The 20263-nt window shown below is 37.2% G+C and overlaps 5 protein-coding genes across 5 annotated transcripts; 2 read left to right on the plus strand and 3 right to left on the minus strand.

Moving 5' to 3' along the window:
• Positions 1-1369: 1369 nt before the first annotated feature.
• On the minus strand, positions 1370-3259 carry LOC125222392 (large ribosomal subunit protein eL13z-like). Its single transcript, XM_048124966.2, has 5 exons — positions 3197-3259; positions 2585-2697; positions 2337-2470; positions 1842-2000; positions 1370-1760 (listed from the first exon to the last, which is right to left on the minus strand). Exons 2-5 carry the CDS (start codon positions 2688-2690, stop codon positions 1539-1541), a joined length of 621 nt encoding a protein of 206 aa, XP_047980923.1. The 5' UTR covers positions 2691-2697; positions 3197-3259; the 3' UTR covers positions 1370-1538.
• A 933-nt stretch (positions 3260-4192) lies between these two features.
• EMB1270 (Pentatricopeptide repeat (PPR) superfamily protein) lies at positions 4193-9458 on the minus strand. Its single transcript, XM_048124957.2, has 4 exons — positions 5852-9458; positions 5567-5767; positions 5208-5298; positions 4193-4859 (listed from the first exon to the last, which is right to left on the minus strand). Exons 1-4 carry the CDS (start codon positions 9364-9366, stop codon positions 4326-4328), a joined length of 4341 nt encoding a protein of 1446 aa, XP_047980914.1. The 5' UTR covers positions 9367-9458; the 3' UTR covers positions 4193-4325.
• A 719-nt stretch (positions 9459-10177) lies between these two features.
• On the plus strand, positions 10178-12773 carry LOC125219715 (Tetratricopeptide repeat (TPR)-like superfamily protein). Its single transcript, XM_048121761.2, has 4 exons — positions 10178-11446; positions 12056-12208; positions 12292-12363; positions 12492-12773. Exons 1-4 carry the CDS (start codon positions 10244-10246, stop codon positions 12597-12599), a joined length of 1536 nt encoding a protein of 511 aa, XP_047977718.1. The 5' UTR covers positions 10178-10243; the 3' UTR covers positions 12600-12773.
• A 344-nt stretch (positions 12774-13117) lies between these two features.
• Positions 13118-15560, minus strand: LOC125185451 (late embryogenesis abundant protein At5g17165-like). Its single transcript, XM_048081985.2, has 2 exons — positions 15338-15560; positions 13118-13551 (listed from the first exon to the last, which is right to left on the minus strand). Exons 1-2 carry the CDS (start codon positions 15445-15447, stop codon positions 13293-13295), a joined length of 369 nt encoding a protein of 122 aa, XP_047937942.1. The 5' UTR covers positions 15448-15560; the 3' UTR covers positions 13118-13292.
• Positions 15561-17868: 2308 nt separating this feature from the next.
• On the plus strand, positions 17869-19847 carry ENH1 (rubredoxin family protein). The gene is made up of 6 exons (XM_048121513.2): positions 17869-18027; positions 18105-18317; positions 18899-19065; positions 19184-19265; positions 19352-19420; positions 19504-19847. Exons 1-6 carry the CDS (start codon positions 17953-17955, stop codon positions 19675-19677), a joined length of 780 nt encoding a protein of 259 aa, XP_047977470.1. The 5' UTR covers positions 17869-17952; the 3' UTR covers positions 19678-19847.
• The last annotated feature ends 416 nt before the right edge of the window (positions 19848-20263 follow it).

Consider the following 20263-nt stretch of genomic DNA (forward strand, 5'->3'; position numbering starts at 1 on the left):
TATTACATAAAATATAAAGTTAAGTATTTGTTTTGACAAATTAAAGTTACTTATTAATTTGATAAGTAATTCAATCATCGTCCTCGGCTAGCAGCTCATTGTGAATATAGGTGACTAATTTAAACTATCATCATTGTCATTATTATTTATGATAGGGGCGGAGCCAAGAATTTAGTTCAACAAGGACAAAAATAAATATATATAAAAAAAAAACTTAAAATTTAAAGTGAGGCATTTATAAAGAATTTTTTTTTTTTAAATTACATAACAAATTAGTATACATAAAATAAATTGAGGTGGGCAATTGCCCCCTACACATCGAGTAGATCTGCCCCTGATTTATGAAAGTAAAGTAAAAGTACTAAGCTTATGTAACTAATACTGTAGTATATGTCATTAGTAATAGTAACTAATAATATTTAGTTATGTGGAGTATAAAACAATAATAGCTCTTAATATTATATAGCACGTATCGATAATATTAAATATAATGTGATAATATATAGTATCACAATTTATAAATTATTATTGACTTCAACTTTAGTATTGTATAATAATATACAATTTTTTTTAAAAATAAAATTTTAATCATAAATTAAAAAATCAGTGTAAAATAATTCACAAAGAATAAATCTAAAAAAGAAATGTTACAATCGGATTAGAGAAGTTAAATTATAAAAAAAACAACAATTAAATAGATAGGGTAATAGTGTAAAGTTATTAGGGCATTAAATGAGATATTTAAATCATTAATATCTACGACATCTAAATTTACTAAAGTGCCATTTTATGGCCAGCCATAATGTGGCCGCATAGCATTACCCATAAAAGAAAAAGGAAATCATTAAAATTCTCATTCAAACTTTATTTCTTTAATTTCCTCAAGATTGAAATGTTAATATTCCGAGAAAAAGGGGAAAAAAGAAGAGTACTTTTCTAAGTTTAGCATTGACCATTTCCTATCCTTTAAATTTTGATTATTTCAATTATTTAGAAACTAAGAATAACGATTTCTGTTGACAAGATAATGGAATGAATCATCAAACTTGAAATGCATAATAGAAAATAAATAGTACTTGTTTGGGTTCTAAATTTTTTTTATACAATTTCATATCACAGAAATTTTATTTAGAGCAATTTAAATTATATAAATACACACCATCTTAAACGATACATTGGTCTAAATATAGATGAATATTTCTATTAATACCATATTAAACTCGAAGCGTTTATTATAGTAGTTGATGAAGTTGAAAAAAAGTAGAAACACTAATCCCACAACATTCAATGAGTTGAACTCCATGCTCATGTAATAGTAACACTTGTAGCACCTTAAAATAAGTACGATTCAAAGTTCAAACGTGAAAAATATTGAAAGTTGAAACTTTGATAAGATTTGCTGTCTTAAATAGTTCATACAAAGAGAAGATAACACTAGAAAAATTTCGAACAAAATCAAGAAAGCTGGTCCAGCCCCAAAACAAAAACAGATTAAACAGCTTGTAGAATCAGAAAATCACACAAACTTCCTTTTTCACCTACTTCTTCTCTTCCTTCTCAGCCTCTGCTGCCCTCTTGGCTCTAACACCGACGTGGCGTGCATTAGTTCGCTCCAGACGCAGCTTGTCGTATGCCCTGAATGACTTCATGTCTCCTGTGATCTTCACAAGCTCAACCGATGGCTTCTCACTTACAATCGGCAAGAATGGTCCCGTCACTTGGGTGGCGGTTGCCAACTCCTCAGGTGAAGAGTCACCAGCCTAAGGCAAAAAAGAAAAAAGGTTAGCCATAAAACATCTGTGATAGCAAGCAAGATGAGATATTTGGGCCGGCATCATTACCTTGGTCTTGCGAGCGCGTCTTGGGAAGACAACGAGCTTGGCCTTGAATGTTTTCAGCCTCTGGACATTGGTCTGGAACCCTTCCAAGGAACTGTTGCGACGCCTGTGATCGACTGAAATACCAACAGTTGGTGCAAGTTTCTTCGGGATGCCTGCAGCCTATATATTGAAATTAAAAATGTGTCAGCATTTGGTGATACTAAAACAACAATAAGAAGTAAACCTCAACAACTACTACTAGTGTTAATGAAAAATTGCAAGCAATCACAGCAAATGATGCAATAAATTAGCAGTATCCAAAATCAGAGGAAATCCAAGTCATATACTATTATAGAAGAAAACTAAAATTTAGGATATGGACAGGCAAGAGAAGCATTCACAAGGGAGCCTAAATAGTCGTTACAGGCTTTATAAATCCAGACCATACTGAATCACTATGGATAAGCAAAATAAAATCTTTGATGAAATGATGCATTTTAGAATAAGAAAACTCACCTTCAGCTCCTCCAGAGAAAATCCCCTACCAGCTCTGACCTTCATGTTGTACTTTAGAGTCTGGCCACGAACAACTGGACGAAGTGGACCAGCGGTGGGCCTTGGAAATATCTTGATTGCCTTCTGCTGTCTTGCTGAAATAGAGAAAGAGAAGCTTTACAGAAGAACAAGACCAGTCCGAACCAGATAACAATAGCTCAAAGCATTTCCATTATAAACAAAAATCAGTCATATCTTGAAGTCAGTACCATTTCTTCTCCTGGCCTTGCGTGCAGGCTGATTAAACCATGTCTTCACATAGTTTTGCCAATGTTTCTTGAAGTGCCCGTTGGGAATAACGTTGTTGTGCTTCATGGTTTACCTAAACAAGAGGAAAGTAAAAAATCAACTCTCCTAATTCAACGAATCAATTGGCATCAACATTATCATAAATGGAATCATACATGGAAAATTGAGCACACGGTAACAAAGATGGTCTTTTTTATCCTTTTTAGCACATAGATTACATGACCATTGAGCAAGGTAAGTTTTTGCATCCGGAAAGGCAAACTCAGCAGTAGGTAAACTGAATCAGAAAACAATTCAACTTCTAACTATCTTCAACCTTATAATGCAAAGATTCAACATTAAAATATACTCAGATCACACAGAACCAAAAACCTCAATTACAAACTGAACACATCAAACAAAACCATTCGCGCATATCATCAGGAAACGAATTAAGCTAACCATTTCCCAGCTCCATTTAACCTAGATTAATCAGGCTAATTTCGCAACTAAAAAACTATGAACAATAAGTGTTCTGAGCGCAACGCATTAAACCAAGAGGATAAGCGAATTCGAGCAGCGATGAGACTTACGGCGGTCGACGGGGAGCTCCTCTTAGCTCTTCTGCTGCAAATCCACAGAGAAATGGGGCGCGTCTTCCTATATATACTGCGCAAGAAAAACCCTAGATTTTGAACGGGTTTTAGGGCCTATTGGGCCGATGAGCCGAAACTGAGATGGCCCGTTTAAGTTATTAGCCGAGGAATAAGGTCGTTTTATTAATGGGCTTTATCAGCCCAATATATATTGGGCACATGATCTATACGGAGTAATAAATAATAATTAATTCAGAAAAATTTAATATAGTCAAATTTGAAAATTATGAATCATACTTAATTATAACTATAACTATAATTGTAACGATAATAGTGATTTTATTATTGTACTACTATTATTTATTATCGTTGTTAATTGTTACTCCTATTATGTTAACAGTAATATTTTGTTATGATTATTTTAATATAATTATTAAATTATGAATTATAATGATAAATTTTTTTTCACTATTATTATATTAAAAATTAATAACTAGTTAAAAAACATTAATGTAATTATAAAATTATAACTCATACTGCAATTATCAGATTTTTAAATCATAATAATAAAAATAATGAAAATGATTATTACTCCTTTACTCCTTATGTTTTCAGTTATTAACTTTAATGTTATTTTAGACTTATGGATTGTCTTTAATTTAATTAATTAATATAAGTTCAAAATTATAATAAATTTTTTTATATTCCAAACACAGGATAAATAATTTATCATGGGTAATTTATCTGACATCATATTCACTAGCATTATATTTTTTTAAGAATCTTAATACCCAACAATAATACTTTCAACAATAAGTTACTTGCTTCCTATTTTTTTTTTGCTACTTAACACAATAATTTTTTTATTTTATGGAGTACATTTTTATATAATCTAGTAATATATTTAATATATATAAATATATGCAATTTGTAATATCTTTTTTCATTTGCTATACCTGTCACAACACTTCTACTTCCAGCAAAAAGATAAGATTAATAAAAAAAATCATCGACTAATTTAATGATATATACTACAAATTTGGAGTTTATTTTGCTAATTGTGTTGTATTGCCTATAAACACAACAAAAAAAATAAAATACTATTTTCACAACATCTATCTTACGTCTATGCTTCACCTTTTGTTTCGGAGAGAGAAGCCCTTTTAATAAACTTCCCCTTAAACCTGCTCATCTTCATCTTCACCACAACACCATTTCCCATCTTGGCCAACTTCTCCCTTCTACCTTCCACATCAGCACGAATAACCGAGTCCCGTTTCTCATCCGAGAGCAGTGCAAGCCTAGCAAACTTCCTCGGTCTCACCTCCCCCATCCTCTCCCTGATGTCGCTGAATGCAGGAACGAGCCCCCGTCTGATGTAGCATCCCTCGAGGAGCTGCATCGAGTTAGTCTCGGGGGGCAGAGGGGTGTCCTTCAGCTCCAGATCCGAGCAAAACGCAGAGTCTTTCAACCACAACCTTAATGAATGCGCTTTGGCAATGAGGATTCCACTCCTTGTTTTACATGGTAAGAAAGGAGACCCCATCTCCCAGAGGTATGCCTTCAGAGTGCTGTTCAACGAGACTTTGTTGTACACTGAGTTTCCTATGATCAGGACGACGGACTTTGGAGACTCCGGGAAGCCTTCCAACGATGCATCCTGTGGGAGATAAAGGGTCGAAGAGCGAGAAATTCAGTGTTCAATCTAGTGAACTGTCAAATAAGAAACATTTCAAGAAAAGATTTAAGCTTCGAACAAAAAAAAGGTGAGTCTAAATATCAAGCTGTCATGATCAAAAGCCAATTCTCTCGAAATACTCAAGAAACTCATGGAAGATGCAGTTTGATATATTAAAAGAATTGGAAAATTTGTATTGCTTGGTTAGATATAACTGAAGAACGAAAAATTAGCAGTATCAAGGCTCGAGTCCAGGCAAGGAAATTGACATCATCCCAGCACACAACGTATCTGAAAACATCGAGAGAGCTTAAGAGCAAAAGCATTTGCCTGCATGTGATCGAGCCATAATGTTAGAGCAACAAGAGCAGCACCGGCAGATAGCTTTCTGAAGTCGGCCCCCCAATCCTTGTCAGCCACCCTGTAAGCCAAATCAAAATTGAATCAACAAATCACAAGAATATAATGCAGAAGTTATCTTGAGACATCATGGATTCGTTGCAGATCATCAGTATACAAGCATATGCAGTAAACTGGAAGCAATAACTGATTTTCAAGTAACTAAGTTACTCTTCTTGTTTAACTTACCTCTTTAATTTGTCAAAGAACATAATTCAATATATTTCCACAACTCTTGAAATAAACGAAGGCTACAAAAACTGGAAGCAATAACTGATTTTAGTAGCTACCTGAAAACATCTTTGTGATATATGTTTCTCTTAACTGCCAGTTGGAAAATCCATGTGGCAGTTGCGCGGCGCTCAAAAGCCCACAGCATATCTTCCAATGCATTGACAAAGTGAAATGCTGCATTGTCCTCTACAGGTTCCAGATTCTTGAGATAGCAGTCTAGCTCTGACAGCAGTGACATAGAATTATCCGTCAAGAGCCTGTGAAAAAGGACGAATCTTAGTTCACGAACACGTAATTAACAGATAAACTCCACTTTCCAAAGATAGAAATAGAAACATTGCCTTAATGGCAGTTGAAAACCAGCATCTCCAATGGCATTTAGTAGCATAGTGGCTTCACCGAAGCTGTGGCACAGACTAGCTGCCCGAACGAAACAAGTCCATATCCTGTGGTCCGGATTCAAGCCCTCGTTTCTCAACTCCTCAAGTTTCCGGATGCCAACATCAAGATCACCATTCTTGAGGTAAGCATCTATCACTGAACTATATGATAATGTGCCAAAATCTGAACCAGTAGCCTTTAAACTATTAAGCACTTTTTCAGCTTCCTCTGGACGCCCTGAGCTTCCGTATGAAGTCATAAGCAGGTGCATCGTAGCAGCAGTGGGTTCAATTCCTGATTCTTTCATGGTCACCAACAAATTCTCTGCTTTAGCATGGTTCCCAGATGTTCGGTACATTTTCATCATCAAGTGATAAAACGACCGGTCTAGCTTGTTCCCCTCTGATTTTAGGCCATCAAAGAGCTCTTCAGCTTGCTCAATCATCATCTTCTTACAAAATGCTGCTACCAAGCTCTTGTAGGTGTCTGATTGCGGTTTAAAACCAAGCCGTCTCATTTCATGCATCAATAAAGCAGCTTCTTCGGGCCTACAGTCTCTACAATACATTAGGATTAGAGTACTGTAAGTTTCCTCATCCGGTTTCAGTTCACGTTCTTGAAGTCGTTGGTATATTTGAACCGTCTTCTTATAATCCTCTATTTGTGTATACATCTTAAGCAACATATTGTATATAACAATATCAGGAGTGAATCCTGCTCCCTCCATCTCAGAAACTATAGCCTCGACATCCATTACCTGTCTCGCCCTTGACAGCAGCCCGATCATAACCTTGTACAGATGCATAGTAGGAAGATAGCCTGCAGCTATCATTCCATTGTATATCTTCTTCACCTCAAACACGTTTCCAGATTGGGCGAATGCCTCGAGCATCAAAATAATCGAACTCTTACTAATCTTGAACCCCATATCTTGAAGATCCTGAATCACAACGTAAAGCTCATCTAATCTCCCATCAACAACCAGTGCCTGCAGTAATAAGTTCATTGTATCAACCGTTGGGGAAGGCCCGTCTCTCATCATTGTGTTAAAAGCAGCTCTTGCTTTCTCATAACAACCACTCAAAGCATAGGCTTCAAGCAACGAGTTCCAGATCTTACGGTCCAAAATCTTGCATTTCTGCCTCAGCTTTCCAACGACACTCTCTGCCTTCTCCAGTTGCTTCACTTTTCCATAAGCTTCGACAAGAGCAGTACAAACGGATGTATCATGAAGAGGAATACCCTTTAACTCCGCCTGCTCGAACAAATGATGACCTGTCTCAGGAAGACCTAACTTACAATAAGAAAGGGACATTGTCTGATACACTTTCGCTGAAGGCTCAATCCCATAGAATCTCATATCCGAATATATCTGAGAAACTTCAACCAAGCGTTCATTCTCTGCACACGACACAATTAGGTATTCATACATAGCAGAGCTCCCTTCATACATAAAAACACTGTTATTTTTGTGATATTCGTCTAAAGCAGCGTCTAACTGACTAGCATTGCAATGTATAACAACCAAAGCCTCAGCTATCAACTGCTCAGATCCGGGAGCATTTTCCTGCACAAAATTTAGTAGCTCTATAGCTTCAGAATGTCGCCCGGATAAACTATATGAACCCAAAATTGATAGCAAATTCTCCTGATTAACTGTAGAGTTCTTCATAACTGCAAGCCTTAACTTTTCTGCAGCAAAATCATAGCAACCTGCTTTTGCAAGTAATGCAGAAATCCTCTCTGAGCTCAAGCCATGAAGTTCTTCGAGATGCTCAACTACTTTCTGGATAAATCTTTCGTTGCTCTCTCCTGCAAGTACATGGATCAGTGCTTCGTACATGCCAAGATCGGGGACATAACCATCAGAAACCATATCCTGGTACAACATTACTGCCTTCTTTGTGTTCTTCGACCTCATATGCACATCCAGCATGACTCCATATGCAAGCTTATCTGGCTTAATCCCAGAACGGATCATGCAATCATACGTCTCCTCAGCCTGAGCTCGCTGTCCAGCTTTGGCATAGCCACATATTAAAGCACTGTAAGTTCGTAGCGTAGGCCTCACACCGGTATCCAGCATCTCAGACATGACATCTGCAGCTTCCCCCATCTTGTTTGCTTTCCCTAATGAGTCGATGAGGACAGTATACGTCACTGCATCAGGATGCCGACCAGAGGATTGCAACTCTCTGTAAGTCTGCAAGGCGAGGTCGTGCCTTCCTTGCTTCCCATACATACTGATTATGGTGTTGTAAGTCATCTCATCTTTTACAAACCCCATCTCCATAAATTCTTGACATATCTCCTTCACCTTCACCACATTCCCTTCTCTTGCAAATGCGTAGAGCAGAGAATTGTACGTCACTGCGTCTGGCAAGAAGCCCTTCGAATGGAGCTCTTTAAAGAGGCGCTCCGCCTCACCAGAGAGCCCACATCTTCCATACACCGAGATCATGGCATTGTACGTCCACAAATCCGGCTGACATCCATGCTCCTCCATGTCGTTGAAGATCTTCACAGCCTCCTCCAGATTGGATTCACGCGAGCATCCACTGATCAGAGTGTTGTACGTGATGATGTCTGGCCTTATCCCCGATCTCCTCACTTCGCCAAGAAGCTCAATCCCCAAATTCGGAGCCATCGGCCCTGATCTCAGCCGCGCATTGATCAACGTGTTGAAACTAACAAGGTCCGGCTCACACCCTCGCTCACGCATCAAGTCCAGCAGCTCCTTAACCTTAAGAAACCGGCCATTTCTCGCGTAAACTCCCATCATCGCGTTGTAAACTTGGACCGTATTCCCCATAGCCGATTCAGCTCGAGTGTACATCTCCACAGCTAAACCTTCTTGATTGGCTTTCCCAAGCACGGAGAGAATCGTGGCCAGCATCCTAGCATTCGGCGCATACCAATGGCGAAGATTCAACCACTCGTAAACCTCCAACGCCCTCTGCCAGCTCGACCGCCCCACCCCTTTCACCACGAAGCAGAAATCAGTCGGCGTCATCTGCACCATCTTCTCATCCAAAACATCCGCCACAAACTCATCCGATTTCAGCTCCAATATCCTGTCCGTCAAGAACTGAACCCTCTTCCGCCAATCCTTGGCCCTCTTCAACGCCAGCTTGTTCATTTTCTTCACTCTGTTTCTGCTAGGCCTTTCGTCGAACACCTCGTCTGCACCAGCAAACCCCCCTTCCTCGTCCACAATCTCATCTGTAACCTCGGGAATCGGCGTTTTCACCGGGGAATCGTGCTGGGATTCGGTGAATTTCAAGTGCGGCCACCTCACAGACGGCGAGGCTCTGTAATAGGTGAATGCTGGCACGGTTTCTTGCTCGTTTGAGGAGGTAGAAGTTGAGCAACAGGTGAAAGAGGTGTCTTTACTTTGCGTCTTTGATTTCCTGCTGCCAGAGCTCAACGGCGGCGTAATGAATCCCAGAATTCCGGTGCTTGCCATGTTTAACATGGGATTTTTGTTTGATTTTACATGTGCTGTTTTAGGAGTGAAGACATATCGGTTTCAAGAAATGGAATTGAAGATTGTATTCAGCTCCTTTTTTGGGGGGGTCAATTTCATAATAAGAGAAGTTTGAGGAGGTGCTTCGAATATAGGGATTTATATGATTTACTCGCTACTACTCCATTTTTCAATTCAACTTACAAAAATTTAACAATTTCTAAAAAATCTAATTATAAGGAGCATTTATTTATTACGGAGTATATTACTTTTTAAAAAACAAAAGAAAAATGAAAAGATAGAGGAGAGAAAAGAGTTGGATATAGTCGCATATCATAGAATAAATTCTTAATTCTCAAATTTAACTAATTAATTTACTACTTTAATTTAATGACAAGTCACTAAAAAAGCCTCCACTCACCGCTAGTTGTTGTTATAGACAATAAAATAATTAAATCTTTATAATTAATTTTCTTGAAAATGGGTGGATTGGTATAGTAAAACACTCTATTATTTGTCATTATACTGTTTATTTCTAGCAATTTGACTTTTAAAAAATACTACGAAAAAAATGCATGTATGTATAGATTTTGTTTTTATAATGAAATGTAAATAAAATAAATTAATACTAGAATAAGATTTATATACTAAAATGAAATGAGACACGTAGTAACGAATGTAATAAAATGTCAAAATTATATATATAATCGTGGACGAATTTAGCATAATTTAATGTTATATCTTAAATACTCATATAATTACTCAAGCAATTATAAAGGAATTAAAATTACAAATAGATGAATACCGAGGGGCCAAACTGTAATTTAATTACAAAGGAGATTTCAGTTTACCGTTCAATTTCGCGCGGTTGGAAAGCAGCAAAGCTATGGAATTGCAGCATATGAAGCTTCATAGACCTCACTCTCTCCTAAGTCTCCACAAATTTGCACTCGTTCTTCCCCTCTTCTTCAAATTCAGCCGAAAATTCGCAAAACCCCTCTCATTAAGCTCTTCGGGAAGCAAATTAACGAGATCAGAGCCGTTTAATTTATCACGGAATGCTGTTTCCCAGCATTCGAATTTCAATTGTCAGGAGATTTCATGGGAAACCTACAACGATATGCTGTGCGAAATGTGCGAGGAAGGAGAAGTCGACGACGCCATGTCTCTGCTCTCTCAGATGGAGGCGCTGGGTTATCGTCCCAATTCGGCGTCGTATTCGTGTTTGGTTGCTAGCCTAGGAGATGTCGGGAGGACGTTGGAGGCGGACGCGATATTCCAGGAAATGGTTATCTCAGGAGGTAGGCCGAAGATCGGGCTGTTGAATTTGATGCTCAGAAGCTGTTTGATGAAAGGCCTTTTAGATTTGTCTGACAAAGTTCTGCGCGCGATTGATGAAATGGGATTGGAGAGGAATCGTAGGACGTTCGAGGTCTTGATCGAATACTATGTCAGTGCAGGGCGGTTGAACGATACGTGGCTGGTGCTTGCTGAGATGAAGAGGAGAGGGTACCAGCCGAATTCGTATGTGTATAGTAAGATTATTGAAATTTATAGGGATAACGGGATGTGGAAGAAGGCGATGGGGGTTGTGGCGGAGATACGGGCGATGGGGATGGTGATGGATAGGAGGATATATGGTAGCATCATTGACACTTTTGCGAGATACGGTGAGTTGGGAGATGCTTTGGAAGTGTTTGAGAAGATGCAAGAAGATTGCATAAAGCCGGATATAAAGACGTGGAATTCTTTGATCCAATGGCATTGTAAATTCGGAGAGACTGATGGTGCTGTGAGGTTGTTTGGTAGGATGCAGGAACAGGGGATTTATCCTGACCCGAAGATTTTCATGACGATCATCTCCCGTTTGGGGGAGCAGGGTAAGTGGGATGTGATAAGAAGGATTTTCGAAACTATGAAGGGGAAAGGACACCGGAGGAGTGGGGCCATCTACGCGGTTCTTGTTGATATATACGGGCAGTATGGAAAATCCCAAAATGCTGAGGATAGTGTAATGGCACTGAAATTGGAAGGTGTTCAGCTTGATCCTAGCATGTTTTGTGTTCTGGCAAATGCTTATGCTCAGCAGGTTTCATTATCTTTTGCTCGTTCGCAGTTAATCTTTCATATGTTGAGCTACATGTGGATTTAGTATTTAGTTATAAGGAAACTTTGCTATTTAAGATTGTGTGGTGTTAAATGAGTCTCATATTTCATGAATGGCTTTTAAAAAAGACGATCTTTGTGTGCCAGCAGATCAACCATACGATGAGAATAGAGCTTGTTTTGCGTAATTTGTTGTTTTTGTAAATAAGTTATGATTTAGGATAAGATAATTGCTAGAACCTATACACGAACTTGGATATTTTGCGCTTTCTACCCCCTTAAAACAATCGGGTTTTGATTGTTTTGCAACTCTTGTTTCCAACTTCAACTGCGCCGTCTGTAAATAGTGATGGTGTGGTGTTTGTTTATCGGGGGGTAATTATAGTTGAGTTGCAATATAATTTCAAGAACCTATACATCAATTTGGATATTTCACGCTTTCTACTTCATAAAAGAATCGGGTTTTCACCGTCTTGTTATTCTTCTTTCCAACTTCAACTGTGCGTATGCAAAAATATATGGTGATGATGCTGAAATTCGGATGGTTTCGGTTGTATGACTATGATCTGAGTTGTGTGTCCTCGATACTCAGGGATTATGCGAACAAACTGTCAAGGTACTGCAGCTCATGGAGGCGGAGGGAATTGAAACGAACCTAATAATGCTGAACGTTTTGATCAACTCGTTTGCAGTTGCTGGACGGCATATGGAAGCGCTGTCGGTCTACCACCACATGAGAGAGAGTGTGAGTTCACAAATTTTTGCATTTGTTGTATAATTAAGCTATGATTTTACCTTAACTTAACTGTGTAATTGTTGCTTGTGAAGGGTATCAGCCCTGATGTTGTGACATATAGTACTCTAATGAAAGCCTTTTTGTGGGCCAAGAAATTTGATCAGGTTAGCAGTTTGTGATCCAAATAACAAACTAATATATGTGTTTTCTCATTAGATTCTTAAACTCAGAGATCAATTATTTCACAGAAAGAGACTAATTTGACAGTGGCATCTCTCTCTCTCCCCAACAGGTCCCAAAGATATACAATGAAATGGAGGCTTCAGGATGCTCACCAGATAGAAAAGCCCGCGAAATGCTGAAATCGGCTCTGCTTGTTCTCGAACAAAGACAATCATAGCGCGAGCTCGTTCGCCTCGATTCTTCCAGACACACCAGAGATCACACTTGAGGGGCTGCGATTAGTTATACACCCTTGTTGCATACAAATATCTAAGATGATTGATGGATGCATATAGGTTGTTATTTTTGTTTGATTTTATGGAATCAACTCGGTATGGGTGCTTTTTTTCCATTTTTTTCATTTTTATTAATATATAAATCTAATTAGAATAAGCATTTAATGAATTTAATGAAATTAGTTAAGTAATGGGGCGTCAAAAATATTTTAGTCCTCGTGGATGATGGTCTCAGGTTGGAATTTCTTGAGTTGCAGATAACCGAATATAGTCATTAGATTTTTAGGCATCTTGTGGATTGAATAATGTGACATAGAATATTGTTAGAACTAGTAACTACTACTATTAAGATTGTGACAGATTTAACTCTTCATCTTCCTAAAGTAGTACAGCATCAAAATAATTCAGCAAGAAAAGTGACAGAAATGAACGGAGAGAAACAAACTTCGTAAACAAAAAAAGACAAAAAGGCAAAAGCATATATTCACAAGAAAGAGATAACATCATAACATCAAAGAAATTATCTTCTCTCTCACACACACCTAATAAAGCAGTATTATCTCCTGCACTTTAGGGTAAAAGCACACAGCTTTTTTTATTAATAACAGATGGAAGATAGAATCTAGCTAAGCCACTCAAGGCTGGACGGGAGGCTTTTCCAGGTCCTCGAGAGGGCGGAAGAATGCCTTCTCCTCCAACACCGAGCCCCCGTCAGATGAATCTTCAACGCCGCGGCCCGGTCCCGGGTTCTCATCCGTTGCGGGCCCGAACACCCCTGTCTTAGGGTGAGGAGCCCAGTACTCGTCTGGCTGAGGCGGGATCACATTGTCTGGGACCACAGTCGAGTTCACATTCTCCTCCGGGTTCTTGTCATATGCTGAAGCTTGCACACTCCTGTTGTATACATATGTGCAAAGATTATGCACATTATTTGTAAGTTCAACTCCCATAAGAATTTAGTTGAAATTAATCCATGCTGCGTAATATGAAACAATATGCAATTTGGGACAAGATTCATCTCCAATTTGACGATTATTTCACTCATTTTACCCCTAATTATGGGATGAAAAAACCAAAAAAGTAAAGAATTACTTAGCTTTCAAGAACAAGAACATAGTTCAAAATAATAGCTAAGGCAATATGATGCATGCATGAGCAATAAACCAACCTCCCCCCCCCCCCCCCCCAACAAAAAAAAATATAAATAAAAAATAAAAAAATAAATCAATCAAGCAAAAGTCGCATGGAATTCAAGAATTCCACAATATAAAAGTTAGAATTGAAATAAAGCCTGTTATATGATAGTTCATTTTTTCATAAAATTATATAGCCAAATGTCACATTCATGGCAAAGACAGCAAAAAACTATCTACAAAGATGATCACTTCATTGAGACTTGAATGAGACTCTCTTGAATTATCAGCCAAAAAGGGAGAATTCTACCATAAATGGGTATTATATGATGCAAGATTTTATTAATGCTGGAAAAGATTAAATTGATTTGCACCCCATATTAGCAATAGAATCAACATCAAATGCCAATCATCAATTGTAGATTATTTAATCTAAAAAGGTTTAGAGTCTTCAATCCCCTTTACTTTAAGCTTTTCAAGTTTCTCTTTCTGTTTTCACTGTAAAACACATCACCCTTTTGAATATAAAATTTCTCCCTGTATTTAATAGTCTAAGGAAACATTAATCAATAAACCAATTTAGGAAATTAAAAAGATCAGAAACATTAGATTTACAAAATAATCACAACTTTAGAGTATGAGAAGAAGCCCCAACCCACCAACCTATGATGATGGGCCATCAAAAGAGTAAATAATGATCAAAAGCTACCAAACTAACCAACTAAGAAAATTCATTTAATTTCAGCATGAAAAAATGGAGGGTGATAACTCATTTTCCTTGAAAAGGGTAGAATTACTGGAAAATGACATGTGACCTTCAACCTAATCAACACGTTTTCCAATTCAAATGTCTTAATCTCTCAGTAAAATAACACAAAATGTCTTCTAAACGTCATGATTACTCCCCAGTTTTGTGTGTTTGTGAACAAGTCTCAGAGGAAGTGATCAGCCATGGAGAAACTACTAGAAAATGGAAGCGACGAAGCTCAATATAAATCAGCAACTGCTCAAATTAGCTTCGATTATGTGATCACATGAGTCCTATGACATAAAACTAATTGTTTCTATTCTAGTGTTCCTGAGGAACAAAAATTAGGTAAAACAGTCGACATCACCAGCAACATTATACGCACACCATACAAGAGATCGACGAAGCTCAATATCAATCAAAAACTGCTATAATCAGCTGCGATCACACGAATCGTATGATCATTGCACAAAATTAATCGTTTCTACTGTCTCCGAGGAGCAAAAATTAGGTAAAACAGTATACAAACCATAGAAGAAGACATCGCTCAATATCAATCAACAACTGCTAAAATTAGCTTCGATCACACTAATCCTATGATCATTTCACAAAATTAAATGCCTCTACTGTTCCTAAGGAGCAAAAATTAGGTAAAACAGTCGACATCACCAGCAACTTATACACACCATAGAAGAGATGAAGGAGAAGCTCAATATCAATCAACAACTGCAAAAACTAGCTGCGATCATATGAATTCATATGATCGCCAGCAACATTACACACACACGCGCGCACGCACCTGCGGTGGAGCTGAGAAACGGCGACGGAATCGCGAGAGCGGATCTGGCCAGCAGCTAACCTTTTCCCCAAATTCTCCAGTACACGAGTGCGATGCAAATTAGCGGCCATACAAGTATCGATCGATCAGAGTCTCTGCAGAGAGAAGGAGGTTTCGATGAATTCTGGAGAGAGCCAAGTTACTGGGAAGCATTGAAAATGGAGGGACCCTTGCGCTTTTTATAGAGGGAGAAGAATGGATAGTGTGTGCTGACTGTCGCATTGTGCTGCCATGGCCACCACCTACCACCGTAGTACGGACGGAGTTTCGTGATTCCGTTAACTCTGGACGGCATTCGTCACGGTATATTTTTATTAATGGAATATGCTGTCTAGCTATCCGTTTAGGCTCTCGTTTATTGAAAAAAATGATGAATAATAATTTGACCAGCGATTGTTTCTTAATCTTGTCCCCTAAATTTTGTTATATGTGGATCCACAATTTCAATGGTCGAAAGAATTGTACTCCATGATCAATCCTTGCACAGTTTAAACATTTCAATTATATATTACTTTATATAAATATTGTTGGATTATACACTTTTTACTTATCATTGATCTCTATCTAATTTTTTGATGGGTCAGAGCTTTGTAATCGTAATACAAAAGTAGATTTTTGATGTCTTTGTTGATACAAGTGAAAATCCAGTTGCACTGTCACGCACATGTAAAATAATTTGAACTATCTCAACTGAGATAATTGTATCATATACGTCGACATGGAGAAAGAAATATAGAGCGGATCAAGAGAGGTAGATTCTCTTTAAGATGTGATGTTCATCTATTAAGATGATATATATAACACAAAATACAAGTTCGTTGATCCTTGGAAGAAGTTCGTCGATTCAAATAGTGTGCATGTGAAAAGAAATGAGAATATGTTAAATCATGCATTGATAGCTTCGCAGACTCAAATACTGGTTCGGTTTGTAACCATTGTCATGAGCACTAAGAAGTTGGTCACTAAAAATTACTACTATAATGCAACATGACGAAATGAGTGGTGTGCTCTTACATACCACAACATGTAAGTACGATATATTTTACTATCCACAATGCTGATGGAGCGTTCAAAAAATCTTGATAGTTGTGTATAATAGCAAATCTAATGTGTGTGTTATTATAATAGTTAAATTATATTATGTGCCATAAAGGTTGATTTAAGTATCCTAACCTTTAATTATTAATTCGAGATTGGATTTCGTTCTTAGCAAAGTACAGATCTTAACTCCGTTATCCACTTATCCGTTGAAATCCAACGTGGCGGGAGCAATTTTCGAGGCGCTGTGTGGAATGACTCTTGTACCCTTCACGGCATGAGGTAATTACAAGGGGCGGGATTGAAGAGGCATCTTCATTTATGTGGCGACACGTGGCACCTCATTTTATAACACGCGGGGTACGCGGAGTTGAAAAAAACTACCTCATGCATGCGACCTTATAGAGACTTACTGTGGACTTGTCATCATCATATTAGATTGTTCTTAATTATATTGACGACTTTGATTTGTTTATTAATATAATACGTATTTTTTCCTTTGTTACATACTTACTGTATTCTTTTATTATCTTGATAATATCCGTCAAAGTATACATGTTCTGGATCTGACCGTTGATTTGTATGTTTTCTATTTAGATTGATAGAGCTCGATGATTAATTTTAAATAATGTTACATACAATTTATTTTGATATATGAGTCTTGATCTTTACTTTTAATCATCAATTGCAGAATTAGAATGCTAACCAAGTTATACATCTTGGGCCGAATCATGTAAACAATTTGATTGGAATTATTAGTGTATGTCGAGTAATCCACCATAGAATGAATCATGCAAATCAATTCAAATATTTGAGTACGTTAAATTATTTTTATCAAGGCTTACGTATACTCTGCAACAAATTTTAATTTATAACCTCCATTTTGAGTTTTTATATAGCTTGAAGAATCACGCAAACACTAAATTTCGCTTAAAATATGGTCAAAATTCCACAATGTGTAATACATTACGCATCAGTTTTAGGTGTTTATTAGCATAAGTATCACATTTTAAGTGTGACTGTGACTAATATCGTTGTTTTATTTATGATGTATATTTTCTTTCCTATTTTTTTAATAAATTAATCTAATAATGATTATTTATTTACCTATGTTATGAACGAATTTTGAATTAGATGCGTGACAATATTTTACCAATTGAGTCGTATATTGTTGCCACCTTTCTTCTTGAATTTATTCTAAATAATATGTCATCTTTTTATATTCTCTTTTATTAACATGTATTTTATTATGGGTCATTAGTCATGTTGAAGGAAAATAAATGAAATACCAAGTGTAGAACTATATGGAAAAATCGAAAGCTAAATAACTAAAATAAAAAATAAAATGAAAGTTTGCAATAATTCAAAATCCAAGGTGGATAACATAGTTGAGGAGAATAAACATGGTGACGTGTTCTCATTGTACTGGCCAGTATCGTAAGTGTGGCTCTCCTCTTCCAACTCTATCTAACAAATCCAATCCCAACCAACAATCCTCCACCTGTCTCACACACACTACACACAGTGAGAACTGAGCCATGGCTGCTTCCTCTTCCTACACAATCTCTCTCAACACCAACACTTCCAATCTCTTGCACCCTCAATTTCTTCAGGTACTCAGCATTTTCAATAATGTTAGTAGTAGGAGTAGTATTTATTTTGTAATAATGAATTAACCTTGTTGGATCAGAAAAGCAGTTTCCAAGGAGTGTCAGTTCAAGAAGGGAAAAGGGGTGTGTTCAATCCACTTGTTTTGGAGGGAATTGGGAGTGTGACAAGTGTGAAAAGGAGAGGGTTTGAGGTAAATGCAAGAGCTGGAACTGCCAAGAATATTGAGGTTGAAGTTGATAAGCCATTGGGATTGACTCTAGGCCAAAAGCAAGGTGGTGGAGTTGTCATCACTGTGAGTAATACTAATCTCTATCGTTCCGTTGCTTTGACAATATTATAGTACCAAGTAGTATCGTTCCATTGCTTTGACAATATTATAGCCAGATACAACATGAGACCAATCATGACATAGAATATTGTTTTGTTTGAAAGATGCTTTTAAAACATACTATGAGAAGATAGTACTACTTACTTGCTAGTGTACACTTCTTGTATTTTCTTTCCCCTTAATTTGAAGTCAATTATTATTTTTATTGGAGGAGAAATGCTATGACTCTTCATCTTGTCATAATACGTCTCAAATTATATGTTGTAAGCTTCAATCTCATAAATCGAATATAATACATATTCATTTATTATTTCAATATTGTCAACCGAACGACTCCTTAGAATACACATGAGTTAAATAATACGGAGTAATAGATTATACCTTGTTAGTTAGGTGCTATGGAAAGAGGGCTTATGATATAGAAATATTTTCAGTAATAGAAACAAGTATTTCCTTATAAGTGTCATATCTTTTAAGGGTGCATATTCGATTTTGTTTCATTGTTTTAGCACTTTATATAAAAATATCTCAACCTAACGATTCAGGCTGTCGAAAATGGAGGGAATGCAGCACGAGCCGGGCTCAAGGCTGGGGACCAAGTGCTCTACACAAGCAGCTTCTTCGGTGATGAGCTTTGGCCTGCTGATAAGCTTGGATTTACCAAAACTGCCATTCAGGCTAAGCCTGATTCTGTTTATTTTGTTGTCAGCAGGTTTCTTATTTTTTCTCACTCTTTATTACTATTATTTATTCAATATATATATAGGATGTAATCAAATGCAAACTCTAAATATTGTACAAACTCCAAACTATGACCTCTTTTGGTGCAGAGGGGCCGAAGTTGATGTGAAAAGGCTACCTAAGCGTCCCGCTCCACCTGCATTTGGGAGGAAACTAACCGATTCGCAAAAGGCATTATTTCTCTCTTAGCTATACACACTGCGAATTTTCCGTGCACAAACAACACGTATGAATTCAAAATAAATCGCGTGTTTCAGGCTCGTGCTACTCACATTTGCCTCGATTGCGGTTACATTTACACCCTTTCAAAGCCCTTCGATGATCAAGTAAGATTTTGCTTTTATCCTTTAAAATATCAGTTTAAAACATAGTTATAATTTTTGTTTCGTTGATGATGTGGCGTGTGCAGCCGGACGAGTACGCATGCCCGCAGTGCAGAGCACCAAAGAAGAGGTTTGCAAGGTATGATGTGGAGACAGGGAAGGCTGTTGGTGGAGGTGCAAATTTACCCATTGGAGTCATCATAGGCCTTCTTGTTGGTGTTGGTGGTGTTGGAGCTTTGCTTGTGTATGGCCTTCAGTAATAGTACAATTATTTTCTATTACTACTATCAATCTTTTCTTTTGTCACACCTCTATTAAATTCTTCCAAATATATATACAAACATCTTTGTATCCATGTCTTTTTGTGACGCTTAAACTGATAGTGACACAAGCTGGGGAATTGGATTCCAATCCAAATATTTGAGAGATATATGTTGTTGCCCAATCTATTTAATTTCCACACCAACTCTCCACTTTTACCCAAAATACATGTGATCCATGCATATGATGAAAACAATGAAAAGTCAGTTGGAAAAGTCATGAAGGTTGAGTTTGTTCTCAGTTATCCAACGATAGAAAGAAACAAGTATTGTTGATATATTTCGAAGAAACGATGTCATTTTCTTTGAATAGACTATGTAGTTTAACTCAACGCCAATGATGTTCATGTATCAGTATGATTCTTTAACTACCATATCAAATATAATTTCACCAAGTTTTTTGTCGTGAGATACTTAAGAAGAAATACAAATTTTATGATTTTCAATTGATTTTTAAAATTGGGGGACATAATTTATACCATGTATAAATTCGTTTCCGCTACATATAATTACTCTTTCTAGGCAT

Source organism: Salvia hispanica, chromosome 1 (genome assembly GCF_029641045.1).
Source record: "Salvia hispanica isolate PSC_SH4W2 chromosome 1, Shi_PSC_v1, whole genome shotgun sequence".
In the NCBI taxonomy this organism is placed as follows: domain Eukaryota; kingdom Viridiplantae; phylum Streptophyta; class Magnoliopsida; order Lamiales; family Lamiaceae; genus Salvia; species Salvia hispanica.

Bases quoted from the DNA above. Each gene is read 5' to 3' on its own strand.
- LOC125185451 (XM_048081985.2), bottom strand. From the start codon at position 15,447: ATGGCCGCTAATTTGCATCGCACTCGTGTACTGGAGAATTTGGGGAAA. The intron at 13,552-15,337 runs GTGCGTGCGCGC...TGTATACAACAG, and splicing joins GTTTCTCAGCTCCACCGCAG to GAGTGTGCAAGCTTCAGCAT.
- LOC125222392 (XM_048124966.2), bottom strand. From the start codon at position 2,690: ATGAAGCACAACAACGTTATTCCCAACGGGCACTTCAAGAAACATTGG. The intron at 2,001-2,336 runs GTGAGTTTTCTT...TTCAATATATAG, and splicing joins TTTCTCTGGAGGAGCTGAAG to GCTGCAGGCATCCCGAAGAA. The intron at 1,761-1,841 runs GTAATGATGCCG...TTTTTGCCTTAG, and splicing joins GACGCGCTCGCAAGACCAAG to GCTGGTGACTCTTCACCTGA.
- EMB1270 (XM_048124957.2), bottom strand. From the start codon at position 9,366: ATGTTAAACATGGCAAGCACCGGAATTCTGGGATTCATTACGCCGCCG. The intron at 5,768-5,851 runs GCAATGTTTCTA...CCTTTTTCACAG, and splicing joins GGTTTTCAACTGCCATTAAG to GCTCTTGACGGATAATTCTA. The intron at 5,299-5,566 runs GTAGCTACTAAA...TTTGGCTTACAG, and splicing joins TATCACAAAGATGTTTTCAG to GGTGGCTGACAAGGATTGGG.
- LOC125219715 (XM_048121761.2), top strand. From the start codon at position 10,244: ATGGAATTGCAGCATATGAAGCTTCATAGACCTCACTCTCTCCTAAGT. The intron at 11,447-12,055 runs GTTTCATTATCT...CTCGATACTCAG, and splicing joins CAAATGCTTATGCTCAGCAG to GGATTATGCGAACAAACTGT. The intron at 12,209-12,291 runs GTGAGTTCACAA...TTGCTTGTGAAG, and splicing joins ACCACCACATGAGAGAGAGT to GGTATCAGCCCTGATGTTGT.
- ENH1 (XM_048121513.2), top strand. From the start codon at position 17,953: ATGGCTGCTTCCTCTTCCTACACAATCTCTCTCAACACCAACACTTCC. The intron at 19,266-19,351 runs GCATTATTTCTC...CGCGTGTTTCAG, and splicing joins AACTAACCGATTCGCAAAAG to GCTCGTGCTACTCACATTTG. The intron at 19,421-19,503 runs GTAAGATTTTGC...TGGCGTGTGCAG, and splicing joins CAAAGCCCTTCGATGATCAA to CCGGACGAGTACGCATGCCC.